This window comes from Leptopilina heterotoma, unplaced genomic scaffold, assembly GCF_015476425.1.
Source record: "Leptopilina heterotoma isolate Lh14 unplaced genomic scaffold, ASM1547642v1 Lhet_111, whole genome shotgun sequence".
In the NCBI taxonomy this organism is placed as follows: Eukaryota; Metazoa; Arthropoda; class Insecta; order Hymenoptera; family Figitidae; genus Leptopilina; species Leptopilina heterotoma.
The window spans coordinates 509,959-531,030 of NW_025110830.1; the positions used below are offsets into that span (position 1 = coordinate 509,959).

The following is a 21,072-nucleotide window of genomic DNA, read 5'->3' on the forward strand; positions in this document are numbered from 1 at the left end:
TAAATTTTTTTTCGTGTTTTTAACTAAAATTCTTCAATAAATGCTTTATTTTTAATAATTTTTAAAAAAGTTCTTTGAGAATTTTCAAATTCATTTGTTTACAATTCAATTTTACAAAATTTTAATTATTCGTAATTTATTTAATTAAATATATCTATACCAAAAAGTAAAAAATTCAAATAATTTCAAAAAAAAATCCGCAATTAAATTTTCTCAAAAAAATTAATTCCACAAAATTGTTAGTAAAAAATATGAAAAATTCAGATTTTCAGAGATTTTAATTTGAAACCTTTTGAAAATTCGATTATTTCTAAAAATCCATGCTATTTTATACATTCAATATTCAATTATAATCTAAAATTTTAACTGAAATCTATTTTCACATAAATTTCTATTAGAAAATTCTACAAGAATTTAATTATTTAAATACAAAAAAAAAATTTATTAAATAATTGCATATTTCCTAAAATTGAATTCTTATAAAGAATTTTATCAATAAATTTTTTAAATAATTGAATTCTTTTGACGAATATTAATAAAAATTTTAAGAACAATTACATTTTTCGAAGAATTTAATTAATGTTGTATTAAAAATAATTGAAATTCAGCAAAGAGTTTTATTTATTATGTATGAAAATAATTTTTCTGTATCCCTTTGCCGAAAGTACTGTCTTCCCGGTCTGATTTGGCTCCGGGAATAGCGACTTTTGTGGCCGGCTCGACAGACCCAACGAGCGCTCTGATTGGTTACAAGAATTTCAACACACGTACATGTTAGCATAGCAACCACACAGACACGTTACATACAGAGCTCACGTTTTGAAAACAACTGACAGTCATCAAAATAATGCATGAAATTTCTTATTTTCTTTTATTATTTTTTAATTATTAAATATTTATTTGTAAAAGAAAATTTCTTGTTTACTATTTTTTAAATTTTACTTCCAATTATTTTTTACTTATAATTTTTTTTTCATGCCCGCCCCGACCAGCTAAGTCTCGGCTTCGCCTCGACTTTGCAAAAGTCGGGCGGGCAACTTATTGAGCTATTTTATTATTCAAACAATAATTATTTAACGTACTTTCGGCTGGGGATACAGAAAAATTGTATACGACACACGGCCAGAAATTTGGATACCCTAGCGAGCGTGATATATAAAGCCTCGGCTTCGCCTCGGCCTTATATATCACGCCGGCCAGGAAATCCAACTTTCTGGCCTAGTATCGTAATATACTATAATTCCTAGAAAGAATTTTATTTATTAGAAAAACAACTGAATCCCTGTAAAAATTTTATTATTTATGAAAATAATTTAATGATTGCGAAGAAATTTATAAAAAATTTCTAAATAATTAAATTGCTGTGAATTTTTTATTATTTTATGAAAATAATTAAATGTTTGCCTAAAATTCGATTAAAATTTATTTTTAAAAATAATTGAATTCTTTTGGAAAAATTTATTAACCCTCACGGGCTCGAGCCGGGTCCCTCGGACCCGGAGGAAAGTTTTTTTGATCTACTTCCGGTTAAGAAAATATTATTGGAAAATCAACTTCACATTAGGCTTGGGGACGTAAAAACACACATTTTTCATCAATATAAACAATTTTTTATTTATAAAATATTCTGGTAAATTACCTTTTAAGTCGAACATACGTAAAAGCTCAAGCCGGGTCCGAGGGACCCGGGCTATGAAAAAAAATTTTAAATTTGCAATTTTTATGCAATATTCGATTTATTTATGGTATTTTTATCAATAACTGCCATAATAAGTGATAACATCGTTAAATACATCGTTAAATTTAATAGAACAAAAAATACAAATTAGAAAAATCTTGCTTAATAAGTATGTAGTTCGATTTATTCAAAATGACTCATTAAATTTATTAAACAAATTTTAGTTATAACTTGATTACTTTTTAATACTTAAAATTTTTTATGCAATTATATCATTAAAATTGTATTAAATATGGAAAATATGAAGCACTTTGCTATTAAATTTTATTTTTTATTGCATTGAAACATCCGGGTCCCTCGGACCCACCTTGTGCGCGCATTTCAAAAATCGAACTCGAGCCTGTGAGGGTTAAAATAGTAGATATTAAAAATCATTGAATTGAAGAAAATGTTTGAAAATAATTGAAATTTTGCCAAGAATTTTATTCAAATTTTTGCAAATAATTGGATTTCAGAGAAAAATATAATTATTTCTCAAGATAATTGAAATTTTTATGAGAATTAAAAAATTTTTTTGAACATAATTGAATTTCTGCGAAGAATTTTATTACTTTTGAAAATAATTGAATTTCTGCAATCATTTGTAATTTCTCTAAAATTCTCCAAATTATATCGTACAATTTACAAACTTTACGGACCTTTTTTCCAAAAAACTGACTTTTACGGACTTCAAGCTAATTTACGGATCTAGTTTGAGTCCTGCAACCCTGATTCTGCAAAAAAGAAAATCTCCTCAAAATTCTAACCCTTGTGGTATAATAATGCGCTTTGGTAATTAACTTTTCTTTATTAATATTTTAAGAGTCTCTCTGATTCGTGGCACAGGAGGATGAAATAACCCGACATTAATTTGTCCATAAAAGAGATAACGTAAGGTTTCCTAAAATCGATTACAGACTCTCTATATATATTTATTAATAAAATAGAACGCGCATGATGAATAATTGAACAAGGAAGCGTTTGGGAAACACAATATTCTTCTGAATAGATTCTAAAATAAAATTCAACGACATGGTTTCCCTTTTATAAATAAAATATTCAATTATTCTCCCTCTATACTGAGCAGAAATTCATTTTCAATCGTGTCTGTATATATATATATTTGTGTGTGTACCCCCTGAATTCAGTGATTTGTAATTTTATGCTTCAAGTAATTTGCAATTCGAAATTTTATATAGGCAGGATGTTCAAGAGATTTTTCAAGAATACGGTATATATTGTAATACTAAAGTGGGAGGACAAGTGAAACTTGTGACTAAAGAATGTATAAGACGAATACTAGAACATTAATTAACAATAACACGAAGTCGATTTAAGCATGAAAGAATCGCGACAAGCCGCCAGTAGCTTTAAGGGTCTCGCAGCACGCAACTCAGCGGATTTTAATTAATTACAGTCCAATCGTCGATAAACTTCATTGTCACTGATAGCCTGATTCATGATATTATAAACGTTACATTTACAGTCGACAAAAAAAAAACTCTTCTCTTGTACTTCTAATTGTTACTTTTTTCAAGTATAATTAATAGAAATAAAAAAAATTCAACATTTGGAAGAAAATATATACTAAAATTATATAATCAAACATGAAATCAAATATAATTAGATTAATATTGAAAGAGCTATTTTTATCATACAGAAATGTCACGAAATACGGACTTGTAAATTTTTAAATCTAAATTATTCAAATTTTAATTTTCCGGCTTGCAAAGAAAATCGTTTTTTAATATAAAATAATTATAAAGTCAGTGAATTAATTTTCAAGTCATTTACGTTTAGTTAATTAATTATTAGAGTAATTATGTCCCGTTGATTAATTATTAAATACATTATGCTCTCTTGATTAACTGTTCAATCAATTGAGTATATTTGATTAATTATAAAGTTACTGAAATAAATATTTTTAACCAACTGATAATTGCTAGTTAATTATTCTTCCTGTAATTTAATTTGATTGAATTATAAGAAAATTAAGATAATTATTATTATTATTCTTTTCTTCGTTCAGGGAACAAAATCATAAAATTTTAATTATTTAATGTCTATATTCAACGTGCAAGCTTTCTAAATCAAAATTACTGAAAATAAATAGTCCAGTAATTTAGTAAGAATTTTTATACTTGAGTTTTTGTTAAAACATTTCAATTTTATTTATATATTTTCAATTTCTTTTTCTCAATAAAATTTTAGTTGTAAAATTACTTAAAAATTTTATAAATTTTGCAATCTAAGAGAAATTTTATAAATAACGTGAGAAAAGATAGAACAACGAAAGCTCAGTGCAATACACAAACATTCCTTATTTTATTTCAACAAGTTTTTCGCAAAAATTTCAACACAATTCATTAACAAGATTGACACAAAAAATTAATTTTGTTTTTCCCTGACTTTTCCCTGACCCTCAAGAATATTGTAAATCACTCTAAAAATTATTAGATACTCAAAAAAATGTTCTATTTCATTTATTAACGAATTTTTTTTAATTGTAAAACTAATCAAAAACGTTCAATAAATTCTTTTTTAAATAAATATTTAATCATTATTATTACTTCATAGGAATTAAGATTTACAAAAAAATTTTAATTCAAAAACTTCAATTCACCAACTTATAAGAATGAAGATGAAGATATCGATGTTCGATATCTTCATGTTTTCTAATAATTTAAATTTCCATAAAATTTTTCAAAAAAAAATTTAATTATGTACAAAAACTTTAATGAAATCTTTCGCAAAAATTCAATATTTTCATAAATAATACAATTTTTCGTAGAATTTTAATTATTTTTAATACAATTCTAAATGAATTCCTCAAAAATATAGTTATTTTCAAATTTTTTTTTGCAAGAATTCAATTACATTTCACAAATAATGAAATTCTTCGCTGAAATTCAAATATTTTCAAAATTTGCTATTTTAATCAAATTTTTCAGAAGAATTCAATTATTTAAAAAAATTTAATAAAATTCTTTGCAAGAATTCAATTATTTTCATAAATAATGACATTTTTCACAGGATTTCAATTATTTAAAATAAATGCAATAAAATTCGTTTCAAGGATTCAATTATTTCCCTAAATAATAAAATTCTTCACAGGATTTCAATTACTTTTAATACAATTTTAAGTAAATTCCTCGAAAAATGTAATTATTTTAAAAATTTTTATTAAAATTCTTCGAAAGAAATCAATCCTATCAATTATCGATTATTTTTAATAATTATTGCAAAAGTTCCTTAAGAATTTTCAAATTCATTTCTTTACAATTCAATTTTACAATATTTTAATTATTCGAAAATTCTTTAATTAAATATTTAAAAAATAGAAACTTGAAATAATTTTTAAAAATATTCAATTAAACTTTTTCAAAAAAATTAATTCTACGGAATTGTCAGTCAAAAGTAAAAAAATTTCAATTTGAAATCTTTTCAAAATTCAATTATTTCTAAAAATTCATGCTGTAATGCTTTTAATATTCAATTATTATCTAAAATTTTAACTGAAATTCATTTTTAAATCAATTTTTATTATAAAAGTCTACGAGAATTCAATTATTTAAATATAAAAGTAAATAATTTATTTAATAATTGAATGTTTCTCAAAATTGAATTATCATAAAGAACTTTATTAATTTTTTTTCCAAAAATTTTAATAAAATCTTCATGAATAATTACATTTTTCGAGGAATTCGATTAAAATTGTATTACAAATAATTGAAATTCTGCAACAAGTTTTATTATTCATGAAAATATAATTGAAATTCTGTAAAAAAATTTATTATTTATGAAAATAATTGAATTATTGCGAAGAAATATATAAAAAAATTCCTAAATAGCTGAATTCCAGTGAAATTTTTATTATTTATAAAAATAAATTTAATGTTTGTTTAGAATTTTATCAAATTTTTTTTTAAATAATTGAATTCTTTTGAAAAATTTTATTAAAATAGTAAATATTGAAAATCATTGAATAATTCAATGATTTGAGGAAAATTTTTGAAATAATTGAATTCCTAAGAAGAATTTTATTATTTTGGAACAATATATTTAATTTTTGCGAAGAAAGTATTATTACCCTTGAAAATAATTGATTTTCTGCAATAATTTGTAACTTTGCAAAATTAAATTTTTTTCCTGTTTCTAAACTAAAATTCTTCTATAAATGCATTATTTTTAATAATTTTTGAAAAAGTTCTTTGAGAATTTTCAAATTCATTTGTTTACAATTCAATTTTACAAAATTTCAATTATTCGTAAATTCTTCAATTAAATATATATTAGAAAATAAAAACTTCAAATAATTTTAAAAACAAAATCCGCAATTAAAGTTTTAAAAAAAAATTAATTCCTCAGAATTGTTAGTTAAAAATATGAAAAATTTAGATTTTCAAAGATTTTAATTTGAAATCTTTTCAAAATTCAATTATTTCTAAAAATTCACGCTCTAATGCTTTTAATATTCAATTATAATTTAAAATATTGGTTGAAATTTATATTTACTTTAATTTTTATTAGAAAATTCTACTAGAATTTAATTATTTAAATACAAAAAAAAAACAATTTTTTGAATAATTGCATATTTCTTAAAATTGAATTCTCATAAAGGATTTAATCAATAAATTTTTAAGTAATAATTGAATTCTTTTGACACATTTTAATAAAATTTTTAAGAACACTTACTCTCTAAATCTGAATTAGTAGTTTTCTACTAATTATTAGTAGAAAATTTACTAATTTGAAATAGTAAAAAATACGTTCTACTAATTAAATTAGTAATTTTCTACTAGCAATTAGTAAAAAACTACTAAAAATTAGTAAAAAACTGTTACTAATTTAAATTGGTAAACGAATCCGCACTAATTCAGATTTAGAGAGTACATTTTTCGCGGAATTTGATTAAAATTCTATTTAAAATAATTTAAATTCTGCAATGAGTTGTATTTATTATTCATGAAGATCCTAAAGTTCTGAACGTTCAAATGAACAAAAATTCATTTATTTCTTCTCCAAATTAAATTTTTATTGTAATTATTATGCGTTACTATCCAAAAAATTAATTACTGAGTTTCTAAACGTAAATATTTCAGTTTTTAAATTTGTTTGTGATTAGTAATTTATTGAAATATCTTCACTAAAAAATATTTCGTTCATTTGAACGTTCAAAACTTGGGGATCATTATTCATGAAAATAATTGAATTCTTTTGAAAAATTTTATGAAAATAGTAGATATTAAAAATCATTGAATTGAGGAAAAATTTTGAAAATAATTAAATATTTGCCAAGAATTTTATTAAAATTTTTGAAAATCATTGAATTTTGAAGAAGAATTTTATTTTAAAGACAATAGAAATTTGGACTTTTCGAAAACTAAATTTTTTTTCTGTACTTTAATAAAAATCCCTGACTTTTCCTTGATCTGTGGCAACCCTGATGAAATACTTTTTCTCAGAAAAGTGCAATTTGCTAATTAACCGATCACGTGTTCAAACACGGTGTTAAACGATATTGATTAATTCAAAGTGTCATCAAAGGACACATAACGAAGCAGTATAAACGACGCTTAATATTTAAGCGTATACAGAAAATCGACTTGAAGCCACCCATGACGAGAATTTATACGGGAAATATTGAGTAAACATTTTGATTGTAATATTCCACCATGACACGATTCGCTCGATCGGCTTTGTTGCCAGTAGCAAAGATCGAATCACGATCTATCCATACTCATGCATATAAACACATTCGCTGTATATACACTGTGTGTGTGTGTGTGTTACAGATTCAAAGATCAAAACACGGAACCGCGATAAATATAATACCTACTATCCAAATATCTCTTGACTGAAACGAAATTCCGGAAAAAAAGGAAAACAAAAAAAAAATCATATATATACAAACAGGGATGAGCGTAATGAGAATAAAATTAATATTATCACTTGTGCCGCTCAACTAGTTTCCAACTGATAGCGTTTACAAACCAGCACGCAACATTCAAGGGATGTTTTTTACTCGCACAACGTGGCGTAAAAAGATAAGAAAACTTTTTAAATTTTCGTTTTTAGCTCGAAATATTTCTACATTCATCACTGGAATTTATTGTTCCAACTCGGATTCATTTTTTTTTTTTTTGTTAAATATTAGTAAACATATGCCACAGTGGGCTTCGCACTCAATAATTAATTTGACAACAAGATATAATGTTTGAAATAATTTTATTCAACTTTAAAAAATTATAAACTCAATAATTGAAATCATATAAACTTATATTTATAACAAATCATATACTTATGAAGACGAAAATCCTTAGCTCAATAATTCAGAGTGTGTGCCTTTTGGCCCATCAGGTATATCTGTAAATTTCCAATAGGCTCCATTTTAATACTTTCGTTCAATTTCTCTTGACAGTGTGAAAAACAATTTTTTGTTTAATATAAATACCAATAATATTATAATGTACATACCAAATGATTTCAGTAGTTTGAAATCCAATCATGTTCAATAATTTACGAGAACATCCTATTTTATTGCAAGCTGCAATAGAGACCTTGTAGAAACTTTCTTCTATGAGATCTCTAACAGTTACATTTTTATCAAAACAAGGGTAGAAAACTCCAGACCATAAAGGTGATTTTGAATCTCTTTCATATAATAATTCGACTTCGATTGAGAACCAAGAATTACAATTCTTATGAACCATGCCATGCAGTTTGATAGTGGCAAACGTATCCGCGAATGCAATTATAAACTCTTCTCTTATCGGTTTTTTAGGTAGAACTTTAAAAAGAAATATCAAGTAGGCACTTAATTCTAAATTTATATCTTGTACAATATTTAGGTAACATAAATAGTTTTGTATTTTAAGGGGAAAATAGAAATCATTTTTAAGAAACATAATAAGATTTATCCCTACGTTTATAAAAATGTTTATCGCATTCGGTGAAGGCCAAAGAGTTAGGTATTGTCTCAATTTTTGAACCTCCAATTACAATACAATCCATTTCATACGTATTTTCAGAAGATAACAAAGAAGTACTTTGCAATATTTTCTGCAAAAAAGATAAATTATTAGTTTAAGCAATCAAAAAAAAAAAGAAATATCAAAATGAGACAAAAAACCTATTAAAATTGTTGTGATGCAACGTTTTAATAGGTTTTTTTGTCTCAATTCCTGCAACGAATTTTAAAATTAATGAAAGTATTTCAATGTTTATAAAAATAACATAATTCTTGGGAAGAAATTTAGAAAAATTTTTAAATAATCGATTTCTTTCGACTAATTTTATGCAAATTCCTGAGAAAATTTTATTATTCATGAAAATAATTGAATTCCTACAAGGCCTAAAACAAAAAATTTTTTAAATAATTAAATTCTGCATGGGAATTTTATGAAAATAGTAGAGGTTAAAAATCATTATATTAAATTGCGAAAAGTTTTTAAAAATAATTAAATTTTACAAAGAATATTCTATTAAAATTTTTGCCAATAATTGAATGTCTGTGTGGGATTTTATTAAATTTTTTTAAAAATAATTGAATTTCCAAGAAGAAATTTATGACTTTTAAAAATAATTGACTTCTTGTGATGAATATTGTTATTTATGAAAATAATTGAATTTTGCAAAACAATTTTATTAAAATGCCTCAAAATAATTGAATTTTCGAAAATAATTTTGTTATTTTGTTATTTATTTATTAAAAATAATTGAAATTCTTCGATGAGATTTATTATTTATGAAAATAATTGAATAGTTGCTAAGAATTCAATTAAAATTTTCAAAAATAATTGAATTATTGCGAAAAATTTTATTAAAATGTTTAAAAACAATTGATTTTCTGTGAAAAATTTTTATTATTCATAAAAAAAATTGAATTCCTACAAACATTTTTACAAAAATTTTTAAAAATAATTGAATTCTTTTGGAAAAATTGATTAAAATAGTAGATATTAAAAATCATTGATGTGCGAAAAGTTTTAAAAAATAATTAAATTTTACAAAGAATTCTATTAAAATTTTTGAGAGTAATTGAATGTGTGTGTGGCACTTTATTAAATTTTTTTAAAAATAATTGAATTCTTGCGAACGATTTTATAAGAACTTTTTAAAATAGTTGAATTCTTACGAACGATTTTAATAGAATTTTTTAAAATAATTGAATTTCCAAGAAGAAATTTATGACTTTTAAAAATAATTGACTTCTTGTGATGAATATTGTTATTTATGAAAATAATTGAATTTTGCAAATAATTTTATTAAAATGCCTCAAAATAATTGAATTTTTGGGAATAATTTTATTATTTATCGACATAATTGAATTCTTTCGAAGAATTATTTATGTAAATAATTGAATTCTTGTGAAAAAACTTCATTTGTGAAAATAATTGAATTTTTCGATTAATTAATTTCAAATGGTATTAAAAATAATTGAATTCTTGCTTTCAAATGTAATTAAAATTTTTTTTAAATAATTGAATTTCCGTGAAAAATGTTATTATTAGTGAAAGTAATTGAATTATTGTGAAGAATTGTATAAAAATTTTGTTAAATAATTAATTTTTGTAAAAGTTCTATTCTAAATGAATTGAATCCTTGTGAAAATTTTGTTATATTTATGAAAATAATTGGATTTTAGATGAATTTTATCAATTTTTTTTTTAAATAATTCAATTCTTTTGCGAAATTTTATGAAAATACTAGATATTGAAAATGATTGAATTTCGAATATTTTTTGAAAATAATTGAATCGTTTTAAAGAATTTGATTATAATCTTTTTTAATTATCTTACAATATCAGTAGTTTCGGGACGATGTATCCATTGAATTGAACATGAAAATTTAGTAACGTCCAATACTTTAAACGTAGGTTTCGTTGAGTTATATATTTCTGAAAATTTAATAATATTACAAAATACATATTGATCGCAATAGTTATGACACAGTTTTTCTAAGGATAGCAAATTGAGTTAAAAAACGAATCAAAAGTGTTGCGAAGTTGTCGCAACACTTTTGATTCGTTTTTTGTCTCAATTTGATATCCTCAGAAAAACTCTGGGTACGTACCAGACTTCTAATTTTTGCTGAAAGACGGATCAGAACATCCTAAAGCATTACAAGTCATAACTTGAAACTTGTATGTATTCCCAACAGTAATATTAGAAAACTGTACAGAAACATTTTTACACTCCAGTATATTAGTTTCAATAATTTTGTCACTTTTTGCTTCCATAAGATGGATTTTATACCATATTCCACATTGTCTAAATCTATATTCTTCTTTGAAACTGACAACGGCTTCCGTATTTATAAAAGTAAAATAAAATTTTTCTTCCGATGTTTTATTAGGTAATTCTAGAAATTAAAATAAATAAATATCTTAAATATCTTAAATATGTTAATTAATATGTTAAATTTATATAATGAAGATTTGGTTTTTGAAGTTGTAAGACCTTTCGATTCCAGAGTAGTGCATTCTGTTTCTGTATAAGCAATCTCTTGATCATTATCATCATCTAAAATATAAGTGTAAATAGGATATATGATATTAGGTTTAAAATCATTTATCGTATGATTAATTTCCGTAGATTTGGAAACTAAAGTTTCAGAAATTTCCCTATTTAACTCGTTTATATAATTTATCGTGTACTTTGTTACTTTTGAATTTGTCAAATTTGTCCACTGAACGGTGCATGATGTCTCCGTGACGTTCAGAACCTTCATGTTAATTTTTGATTCGCCTATAAATTATAATAAAAAATCATTTCTTTCTGGTATAAATTAAATTTCATCGAACATATCTCATATAACTTATTGTCACTCAAGATCCCTTCACCGACATTTACCGACACTTTCAGGCCCAAACTCAAATCTAATCTCGAATCAAAGTCCATGGTTTGAGTCTGGACTAACGATTGTCGGTAAATGTCGGTGCAGGGATCTTGACCTAGAACCAGCTTCTCATTTTTTCTTTTCTTACAGCACTTCTCATTCCTATTCGTAAAAATTTGTTTTATTAATATTAAAACCTTCACCTGATTGATATTTTCTGCTCACAATCGGTTTAGAACATCCGAATTTATTACAAGCCGTAAATTGAAGTCTGTATGAATCATTTTTTCGGAGATTGTTAAAATGAACAGAGCTATCTTTCCATGTGAGGTTACTACTTTCAATAATGTTATTATTTACTGAATGAAGAAGATCAATTTTTAACCAGTCAGATAAGTATATATTAAATCGTTCTTTCATAGCGACACTGGCTTTATTATTTGCAAATAAAACATAAAATGCCTCTTCAATTACTGGATAAGGTACTCCTGTAAATTGATACATTTTTTTCATTTTAATTTCAAAACGAAATAAAAAAATTTAAATTTAATAAAAATTTGATAAAATTTAATAAAAGAATAAGAGGAAAATACAAAAAGTACCTCGATATTGATAAGATCTGAGTACTCTACTTTCGAAAAATGTACCATTATTTTTGAGAACAACTCGACATTTATAGTCAATGTTTGGAGTAAGATCATAAACAAATACATAAAAACGACCTACATGATATGAATATAATACACTATCAGTGTATCTAAATGTGGAAGTAACAACGTTCTCTATTACAAACAAATAATTATTTTCAATAGTTCTATCCATATCGAAATTAATTTGCAGATCAACCCAAGTTCCACCAATATTTAAATCTTCCAAGTTTCCTATGGATTTATTAGTTATTAGTGATATAATAATAAATAAAAAAGGGAAAAGAAAAAATTCACAAAATAACCATACCTGATGCTATATCATTTCTATAATCTTTGCTCAAAAATGGGCTAGAACATCCAATGTTATTACAAGCCTTAATTTCGACTCTGTGAATATTACCTCTTGTTAAATTTTCACCAACTTTAAATTTATCATTGCATGTTAATTTCCCAATATCTTTACGTTCATTATTTTCTGTTGTATCAACAATTTCGATAGAGTACCATACGTCACAATTTTTATTAGTACTATTGCGGAACTTGACAGTGGCTATTGTATCCGCGAACGAAATAATAAAAATACTTTCATTCGGTTTATCCGGTATGTCTATAAATTAGAGGCTTTTTTTAATTACAAATTTCATGTTTGTAAAAATTATATGAATTTATCATGAATTGTAAAAAACAAATTTTACTGCTTTAAAATTTAAACAATAAATGTGATTTACAATTTTCCTGTACTTACCATTTTTAATAGTTTTACTTCCAACTACATCAGCATTCACAGTTCCGATAATCAAATAGAAAATATAAACAAACAAAACAATTAATCGTCGCATTATTTAGAAATGCAAAATGAATTACTATCAATTTTAATTTCAAAATAACTTTCTTCTCTTACAAAGGTAAAATGTAACATTTTCGAATGTTGTTGCGCTTTTTATAGGAGAAAATACATCCAATCAACTACTTCCACGACTCGTTATTAATAGAAATATTTAATTTCTTTAAGATTAAAATTAGAAACTGATAACACACTATATAAAAGAAGTAACATCTATAATGTCTATATTTATGTTTTATAGAATTTTTAGCACCTGAGTCAATGCTTATACACAAATGTTCCACACAAAGCTTATGAAATTTCCTAAAAATATTTCAAGTAATATATTTCTGAAAGATTTGAAATATTTCAATGTGAAATCCTCCAAATTACTTAATTTACCAAAAAAAATAATTTGATACAAATACTGAAATTATTGGATCAATTACAATTTATTTGACTTATATAAAATTTATTTGATTCAAGTAAATATTTATTTGATATAATACACATGTAATCAATTATTTGAACCAAAACAATTTTTTTCAAATTTTTTCAAATTCTCGTCAAAATTTAAATTATTTTTACTAATAATAAAATTCTTCTCCGAAATTCAAATGTTTTCAAAAATTTTAATGCAATTCTTGGGAAAATTCAATTATTTTCAAAAATTTTCCTTAATATCATGATTTTTAATATCTACTATTTTAATAAATTTTTCCAAAAGAATTCAATTATTTTAAAAAGAAATTTTAATACAATTCTAGGCAAACATTTAATTATTTTCATAAAATAATAAAAAATTCACAGGAATTCAATTATTTGCAAATTTTTTATAAATTTCTTCGCAATTATTCAATCATTTTCATAAATAATCAAATTTTTACAAGATTCAATATTATTCTCGTAAATAGTAAAATTCTTTTTAGAAATTCAATTATTTTTATAAATAATAAAACTTATCGTAGAATTTCAATTATTTTTAAAACAATTTCAATAGCATTCCTCGCAAAATGTAATTATTCTTAACAAATTTTATTAGAATCCGTCAAGAGAATTGAATTATTTAAAAGTTTTGTTGATAAAATTGTTTATGAGAATTTTACTTTTAAGAAACATTCAATTATAATTCAATAAATTGTTTTTTGTTCTATTTAAATACATAATTGAATTCTAGTAGAATTTTCTAATAAAAATTGATTTAAAAATGAATTTCAGTTAAAATGGTAGATTATAATTAAATATCAAAAGTATTATTTAAGAAATATACGAGGCAAATATCTTTATAAATAAAAAAAATTCTCCAAAATTCAATTATTTTCAAAAATTTAGATAAAATTCTTGTCAAAATTTCAATTATTTTAAAAATTTTTCTAAAAGAATTAAATTGATTAATAGAAATTTTGATAAAATTCTACACAAGTATTTAATTATTTTCATAAAAATTTCACAGAAATTCAATTATTTATTATTATTATTATTATTTATTTTCGTATTTAAATAATTGAATTCTCGTAGAATTTTCTAATAAAAATTGATTTAAAAATGAATTTCAGTGAAAAAGTTAGATTATAATTGAATATGAAAAGCATTAAAGCATGATTTTTTCTAGAAATAAATGAATTTTAAAAAGGATTCAAATTAAAATTCTTGAAAATCTGAATCTTTCAAATTTTTAACTAACAATTCTGTGGAATAAATTTTTTTTTTGAATAAGTTCAATTGCGGATTTTTTAAAAATTATTTGAAGTTATTATTTTCTAATATAATTATATTTAATTGAAGAATTTCCGAATAATAGAAATTTTCTAAAATTGAAATATAAAGAAATGAATTTGAAAATTCTCAATAAGAACTTTTTCAAAAATTATTGAAAATAATGAATTTGAAAATTGTCAAAGAACTTTTTCGAAAATTATTAAAAATAATTGATTTAAAGAAGCATTTTAGTTTAGTTTTTTAGTTTTTTTATTCTTGAAAATAATAATTGAATTAAAATTATGGAAATAATTTTTCGAAGAAGAACAATATTTTTATAATGTAAAATAATAATGATTTTATCACTGGGCCATCTTTAATTATTATAAAACAGGAAGAAATCGATTACTCAGAGTCGAAGTCTCGGAGTTATCGATATCTTCATGTTTTATAGTTATGAAAAATTTAATTTAGTTTTAAGTAAAATATTTTTCACTAGTTCGAGTCCTGATTAATCAATTTCATCTAAATTCTAATTGTCAAAAAATATGTTGTCATAAAAGTTATGAAATTGAACAAAATTATCAAATGATGCTTCTTGATCACGAAGGTCGAGATTTTATGAAAATTCATCAAGTGTATCATTATAATTCTACATGAAAATAGTCACGAAGGCCCTTAAATTATTTTCGAGTAAAGGTCGAACAAGTATTGGATCGATTTTTTAATTTTTGATCTGTGTTATTATTAGTAGTAAGTATATCTTTTTTTGTAGTCAAAAGTGTATCAAATATTCTGTGGAAATAGTTGACAAATATTACCTTGAATAGAAAGAGAGATACAAAAAGAGAACATTTTTTTTTTTCTATTCCAGATAAGTTGTGACTGTGAAGTGAAAAATTATCCCTTGGGTCATATCTATTCAGCCATCAGGTTCTGTGAATCCGTAGCTTTGTAAAAAAGAAATCTCGGCACTCAACAACGGTAACTTATCGACCATATACCTCCTCGATTACGTTGATCATTGAGTCAGATGAATAAGTACGTACTTGTTGGACCATGAAAGTGTGACTTAGACCGCAAATCCGCCAGTGAATAATTCACCCTCTCGAGCCGAAGGCAAATCGTCTATCATCGAAGCTTCGTGCACGCACACGCGATACCTTTCTCCCACATCCCACCTCCGACTCATTTTTCCATCTACTCTACACCCTTTAACGTTTCCCAATTATTCTTCAATCCCATTATTATATACATATACCTATGCCATATTGGAGAATTTCATTTTTCTCCTCTACGGAAGATTCTCTAGCAGAATCATCTCACTTTACCCACCAATCGTCTCAGAATATTTTTCCTGTGTCTCTCTCTCTGTCTCTCATAGCCCGAATGCGAATGATTGCATGGGGAATTGCAATCATCCTATAAATTTATGCCCAAATCGTTTTGATTTAAATTTTATTTGTGATGCAGACGGCGAAAGGGCAGATTTTATTCTCGCACGATTTGTTCTCTCTGTGTGTATAGAGTGTATTCTATATAGTCGGTATCCTGTTTTGCTACTGTCTACGGCAACGTTTCAGTTTACTTTGGATATATCGATATTATGCGCGTACGGGGCGGATTTTGTGAATAATATTTAGTTTAAAGAAACATATTCTCAAAGGATGCATTAAATTGAAAAACCCGGCTGTTATACCTGGAGATGTGCAAATATTTTTTCAATTTTTTGAATATACATTTCGATTTGAAGAAAATATTTTCCATAGTGTGTCAATTTCAAATTGATAACGTTTTTTTATTGCGCAAGGTCATTTTTCTTTGATCTTTTAAAAAGTCTTTTTCAATTGCCATTTATAGACAAAAATAAATATCGAACATTTTTTCAAAGATATTTCTTTGACACGGAGAAAAATTTATTCGTACTGATTACAATAGTCTATATTACTGCTCGGATATGTGACCACTTTTTGTTATGATTACTATAGCTGTTGTAAGGAGTACAAACATGAAGGTATCCCTTACAACAGCAATAGTAATCGTTCCTACTAAATTCTTAACACATTACATAGTCTTCGTAATAATTCCAAAAAGTGGTCACATATCCGCGCTGTAATGTAGACTATTGTAATCATTAAAAGTAATTTTTCTCCGTGGATAAATAATAAATCTAGATAACAATAATAAATTGATAATTTGTTTAAGGTACAAACAATAAATGGTAGTACCACTCATCTATCTCGCACAAGTTACTTGGACTAAATGTCGAAAATGACAATATGAAATAAAAAGAAGGAAATTTTCTTTGGAAGAAAGAAACATGTGAAAAGAAGGAAGAACGTAATCATGCGGAACGTATAAAACACGCACATTACGAAGGAAATTACAATAGAGGGAATTTATTTAATCGATAATCGATGGGAAATAGTTGTATGGAAATGAGCACAATTTAAATAACTTGGTACTAATGAGCTACGATTTGCGATCCAAACGTTTAAAGATTTCAAATCAGTGCATCCAACTTCCTGTGCGTATATTTAAGAAGACAATTATCTTTCACGAAAACATTAAATTTATATAAACACTCGAAAAACTTTCCGTAAAAATTTTACAAAATTTACGCCTCTTTAAATATAATAAACCAACTCAAGGAATTCAAAAACTTTTTTAACATATCCTTTTATCTATTTCATAAAATCGTACATTCGTAATATTTATTTATTTATTTATTTTTAAAGAATGAAGATCCAAAGGTAACCCAACGTGGATATTTATTCTTCAAAAAATACGAATTAATAAAACGCCAGGAAGATGCTGAACTATTCATTTTTTAATTTTCTAGTTGATTTTTAATTCACGATAATTTTATGAAAAAAATTAGAAACTCCAGGAGGATTCGAACACTCTTATTGTGAAAAATGATTACCGATCATTTTACAGGCCCGAATAAAACATTTTGAAAGTAAATTATTCCGAATTGATTATTTTTCAAAAAAAAAAAAACTGATTTCGAAATAGTTCTTAGGATAAAATGCAATTGCCAAAAATTGTGGTTAAAAATTTTTAAAAATCCAAGTAAAAATTTCAATTATCCTTAAAAATAATAAAATTCTTCTCCAAAATTCAATTATTTTCCAAAATTTTGATAAAATTCTTGGTAAAAATTCAATTATTTTCAAAAAAAAAAAATAAAATTCTTCGCAGAAATTCAATTATTTTCAAAAATAATAAAATTCTTCGCAGAAATTCAATTATTTTCAAAAATAATAAAATTCTTCGCAGAAATTCAATTATTTTCAAAAATTTTAGTAAAATTCTTGGTAAAATTTCAATTATTTTCAAAAATAATAAAATACTTCGCAGAAATTCAATTATTTTAGTAAAATTCTTGGTAAAATTTTAATTATTTTCAAAAATAATAAAATTCCTTGCAGAAATTCAATTATTTTCAAAAATTTTAATAAAATTCTTGGTAAAATTTCAATTACCTTAAAAAATAATAAAATTCAATTATTTCCTAAAATTTTAATAAAATTTTTGGCAAAATTTAAATTATGTTCAATAATTTTCCAAAAGAATTCAATTATTAAAAAAAAATGTTAATGAAATTCTGCACAAAGTCATTGCAGAATTTCAATTATTTTTAATACAATTTTAATTAAATTCCTGATTATTGAAAGAACTGATTATTGAACTATTGAAAGATCCTACTGTATTTAAAAGTTTCTTGATAAAATTCTTTATGAGAATTTAATTATGAGAAACATTCAATTCTTGAATAAATTATTTATTTTTGTATTTAAATAATTTAATTCTACTAGCACAATTTTCGAATAAAAATTAATTTAAGAATGCATTTTAGTTAAAAAAAAATTGAATTTTGGAAAAAAGTTACAAATAGTTGATAAAATTAAATTTTTTGGGATAATAATAAAATTCTTCCCAAAAATTCAATTATGTACAAAATTTTAAAAAATTCTCTGAAAAATTTCAATTATTTTCAAACGTAATAAAATTTTTCTTCAAAATTCAATTATTTTCAAAAATTTTAATAAAATTCCTGTCAAAATTTAAATTATTTTCAAAAATTTTCTTCAATTCTATGATTTTTAAAATTTATTAAAATTTTCCAGAAGAATTCAATTATTTTAAAAAAAAATTGTAATAAAATTCAATGCAAACATTTTATTTTCGTAAATAATAAAAATTTCTCAAGAATTCAATTATTTTCATAAATTATAAAACTCTTTTTAGGAATTCTATTATTTTCATAAATTATAAAATTCTTTTTAGGAATTCAATTATTTACAAATTTATTGATAAAATTCTTTATGATAATTCAATTTTGAGATAAGTTCATTATTCAATTATTCAATAATTTATTTAATTTTTTTATTTAAATAATCTAATTCTCGTATATGTTCTTTAAAAAATTGATTTAAAAATGAATTTCAGTTAAAATTTTAGATAATATTTAAGTATTAAAAGCATTATTGAATTTTTTTAAATAGTTGAATTAACAATTAAACTAAAGAATTTCCGAAAAATCGTAATTTCAAATTGAAATTGAGTTGTAAACAAATTGATTTGTAAACTCTGGAAGAAAATTTTTAAAAATTATTCAAAATATTTGATTTGTTGAAGAATATTAGTTTCAAATTCTAGAAAATAATAATTGAATTGAAATGATTGAAAAGATTTGGATAAAAAAGTTAAAGTAACAATATTTCTGTTATATGAAATAATGATTTTATTACTCGGTAATATTTAATTATTATAAAACATGGAGAAGTCGATATCTTCATGTTTTATAATAATATTCTCATAAAAGTTGTTGAATTTCAAAAAAGGTTTGAATTTGAATGTTTTGAAGAATTTTAATTCCCATGGAAAAATAATAATGATTAATTATTTCTTTAAAAATGAAAAGCTATTGATGTTTTCGAATAATTTTACAATTAAAGAAATTCGTAGAAAAATTTATTAGAAGTTATAATTAGATAGTGAATCAGAATATTCTTTAGGATCAAGGAAAAGTTAAAGCTTTGTTTGGAAATCAGGGAAAAAGAAAACTAAATTTATATGGCAACCCTGATTCAAAATTTTTATTCAGAAAATTGTCCGGGGATAAAACTGAAAATAGAGACGAAAATTACAGACGTAGTCCAAAAATGGGTCAAGATTGTAAAGAACAATGTTGAGAATGACAATATAAGAAGTTTCCCGCATCTGGCGAACATAATGACTACACCACTATATCCTGATTATTATAATACAAGAATCTTACAAATACAGGTTCCTTTTGCACATTATGCCGTATATATCCGTTTGGATGAAGAGAGGTGTAGGTGAACAGACGAGATTTAAGAGCATGTATTTAAGAGTGTTCGCATTACTTTGCCTTTTAGCCAATAAATGTGTACGAAACACGTTTAAGAATAACGCACATGTTCCGCGTATATATAGATATATGCACACAAGAGTGCGGGCGAGTCTGTGATTAGGGCTCCAGAGAGAGGCCCTCGAGCTCTTATAACCGCCCACTATGTTAAAGAAGGAGTGCAAAAGAAGGAGCAGAACGTGAAGGGACCTTCGTATAGTCAGACTTCGACGAGACTTGCTGCAACTTGCTGCATATATATTCGCGTGGGAACGTATCGACTCGAGTCTATCATCTTTCCTCGAATATATGTGTTCATACACACACACACACACACACACAAAGGTTTTCGTTTTCACATTCGACTTTCCTTGAGGCTCTAAAAAAAACACTCCTAATCACAAAGTCACTCCTCCGTAAATTGAAATAACAGTCTTTGTTGTCTCTAAAAGCAGTTTAAGAATTGTTAATTTGCTAACGAACCAATTGCTACAACACTCCTATACATTATCAATTCCAAAAAAATACCTATTTTTAGACAGAATTTTTAATCTGAGTTATTAATTATTATTAACTACATAGCAACAATTATACTAACTAACTTTTTTCTCCATTTTTTAAAATAAAATTAGCAATTTCAAAAATAATAGAATTTAAAAATTTTAAATTCAAATTTTTGTTGAAAACACTAAAATAATTCAATTTTGGAGAAATTGCAAATAATTTATTGCAGAAATCAAATTATTTTCAAAAGTAATAAAATTCTTCTCATAAAATTCAATTATGTTTGAAATTAAAAAAAAAAATTCTCGTCAAAATCCTAATTATCTTTGTAAATAACAAAATTTTTCCCCAAAGTTCAATTATTTTCAAAAATGACAATAAAATTCTTGTCCTAATTTCAATTAATTTCAATATTTCAATATCTACTATTTTAATAACATTTTCCGAGAAAAAATCAATT

At 24.1% G+C, this 21,072-nt stretch overlaps 2 protein-coding genes across 5 annotated transcripts in view; both read right to left on the minus strand.

Moving 5' to 3' along the window:
- The window catches only part of LOC122504567, a 92,564-nt gene that overhangs the window by 2,231 nt on the left and 69,261 nt on the right, over nucleotides 1-21,072 (minus strand). The window lies entirely within an intron of this gene.
- LOC122504552 lies at nucleotides 7,929-13,089 on the minus strand. 3 transcript variants are annotated; one of them, XM_043615712.1, is made up of 10 exons: nucleotides 12,953-13,089; nucleotides 12,515-12,814; nucleotides 12,160-12,438; nucleotides 11,761-12,045; nucleotides 11,179-11,466; nucleotides 10,793-11,080; nucleotides 10,519-10,616; nucleotides 8,644-8,779; nucleotides 8,195-8,507; nucleotides 7,929-8,083 (listed from the first exon to the last, which is right to left on the minus strand). In XM_043615712.1, the coding sequence occupies exons 1-6, from the start codon at nucleotides 13,044-13,046 to the stop codon at nucleotides 10,800-10,802; spliced, it is 1,527 nt and encodes a 508-aa protein (XP_043471647.1). In that variant the 5' UTR covers nucleotides 13,047-13,089; the 3' UTR covers nucleotides 7,929-8,083; nucleotides 8,195-8,507; nucleotides 8,644-8,779; nucleotides 10,519-10,616; nucleotides 10,793-10,799. The 3 variants fall into 3 exon arrangements, with proteins under 3 accessions (XP_043471647.1, XP_043471658.1, XP_043471655.1); XM_043615723.1 differs by lacking the exons at nucleotides 7,929-8,083; nucleotides 8,195-8,507; nucleotides 8,644-8,779; nucleotides 10,519-10,616 and having other exon boundaries at nucleotides 10,914-11,080; nucleotides 11,179-11,241; nucleotides 11,384-11,466; XM_043615720.1 differs by lacking the exons at nucleotides 7,929-8,083; nucleotides 8,195-8,507; nucleotides 8,644-8,779; nucleotides 10,519-10,616 and having other exon boundaries at nucleotides 11,030-11,241; nucleotides 11,384-11,466.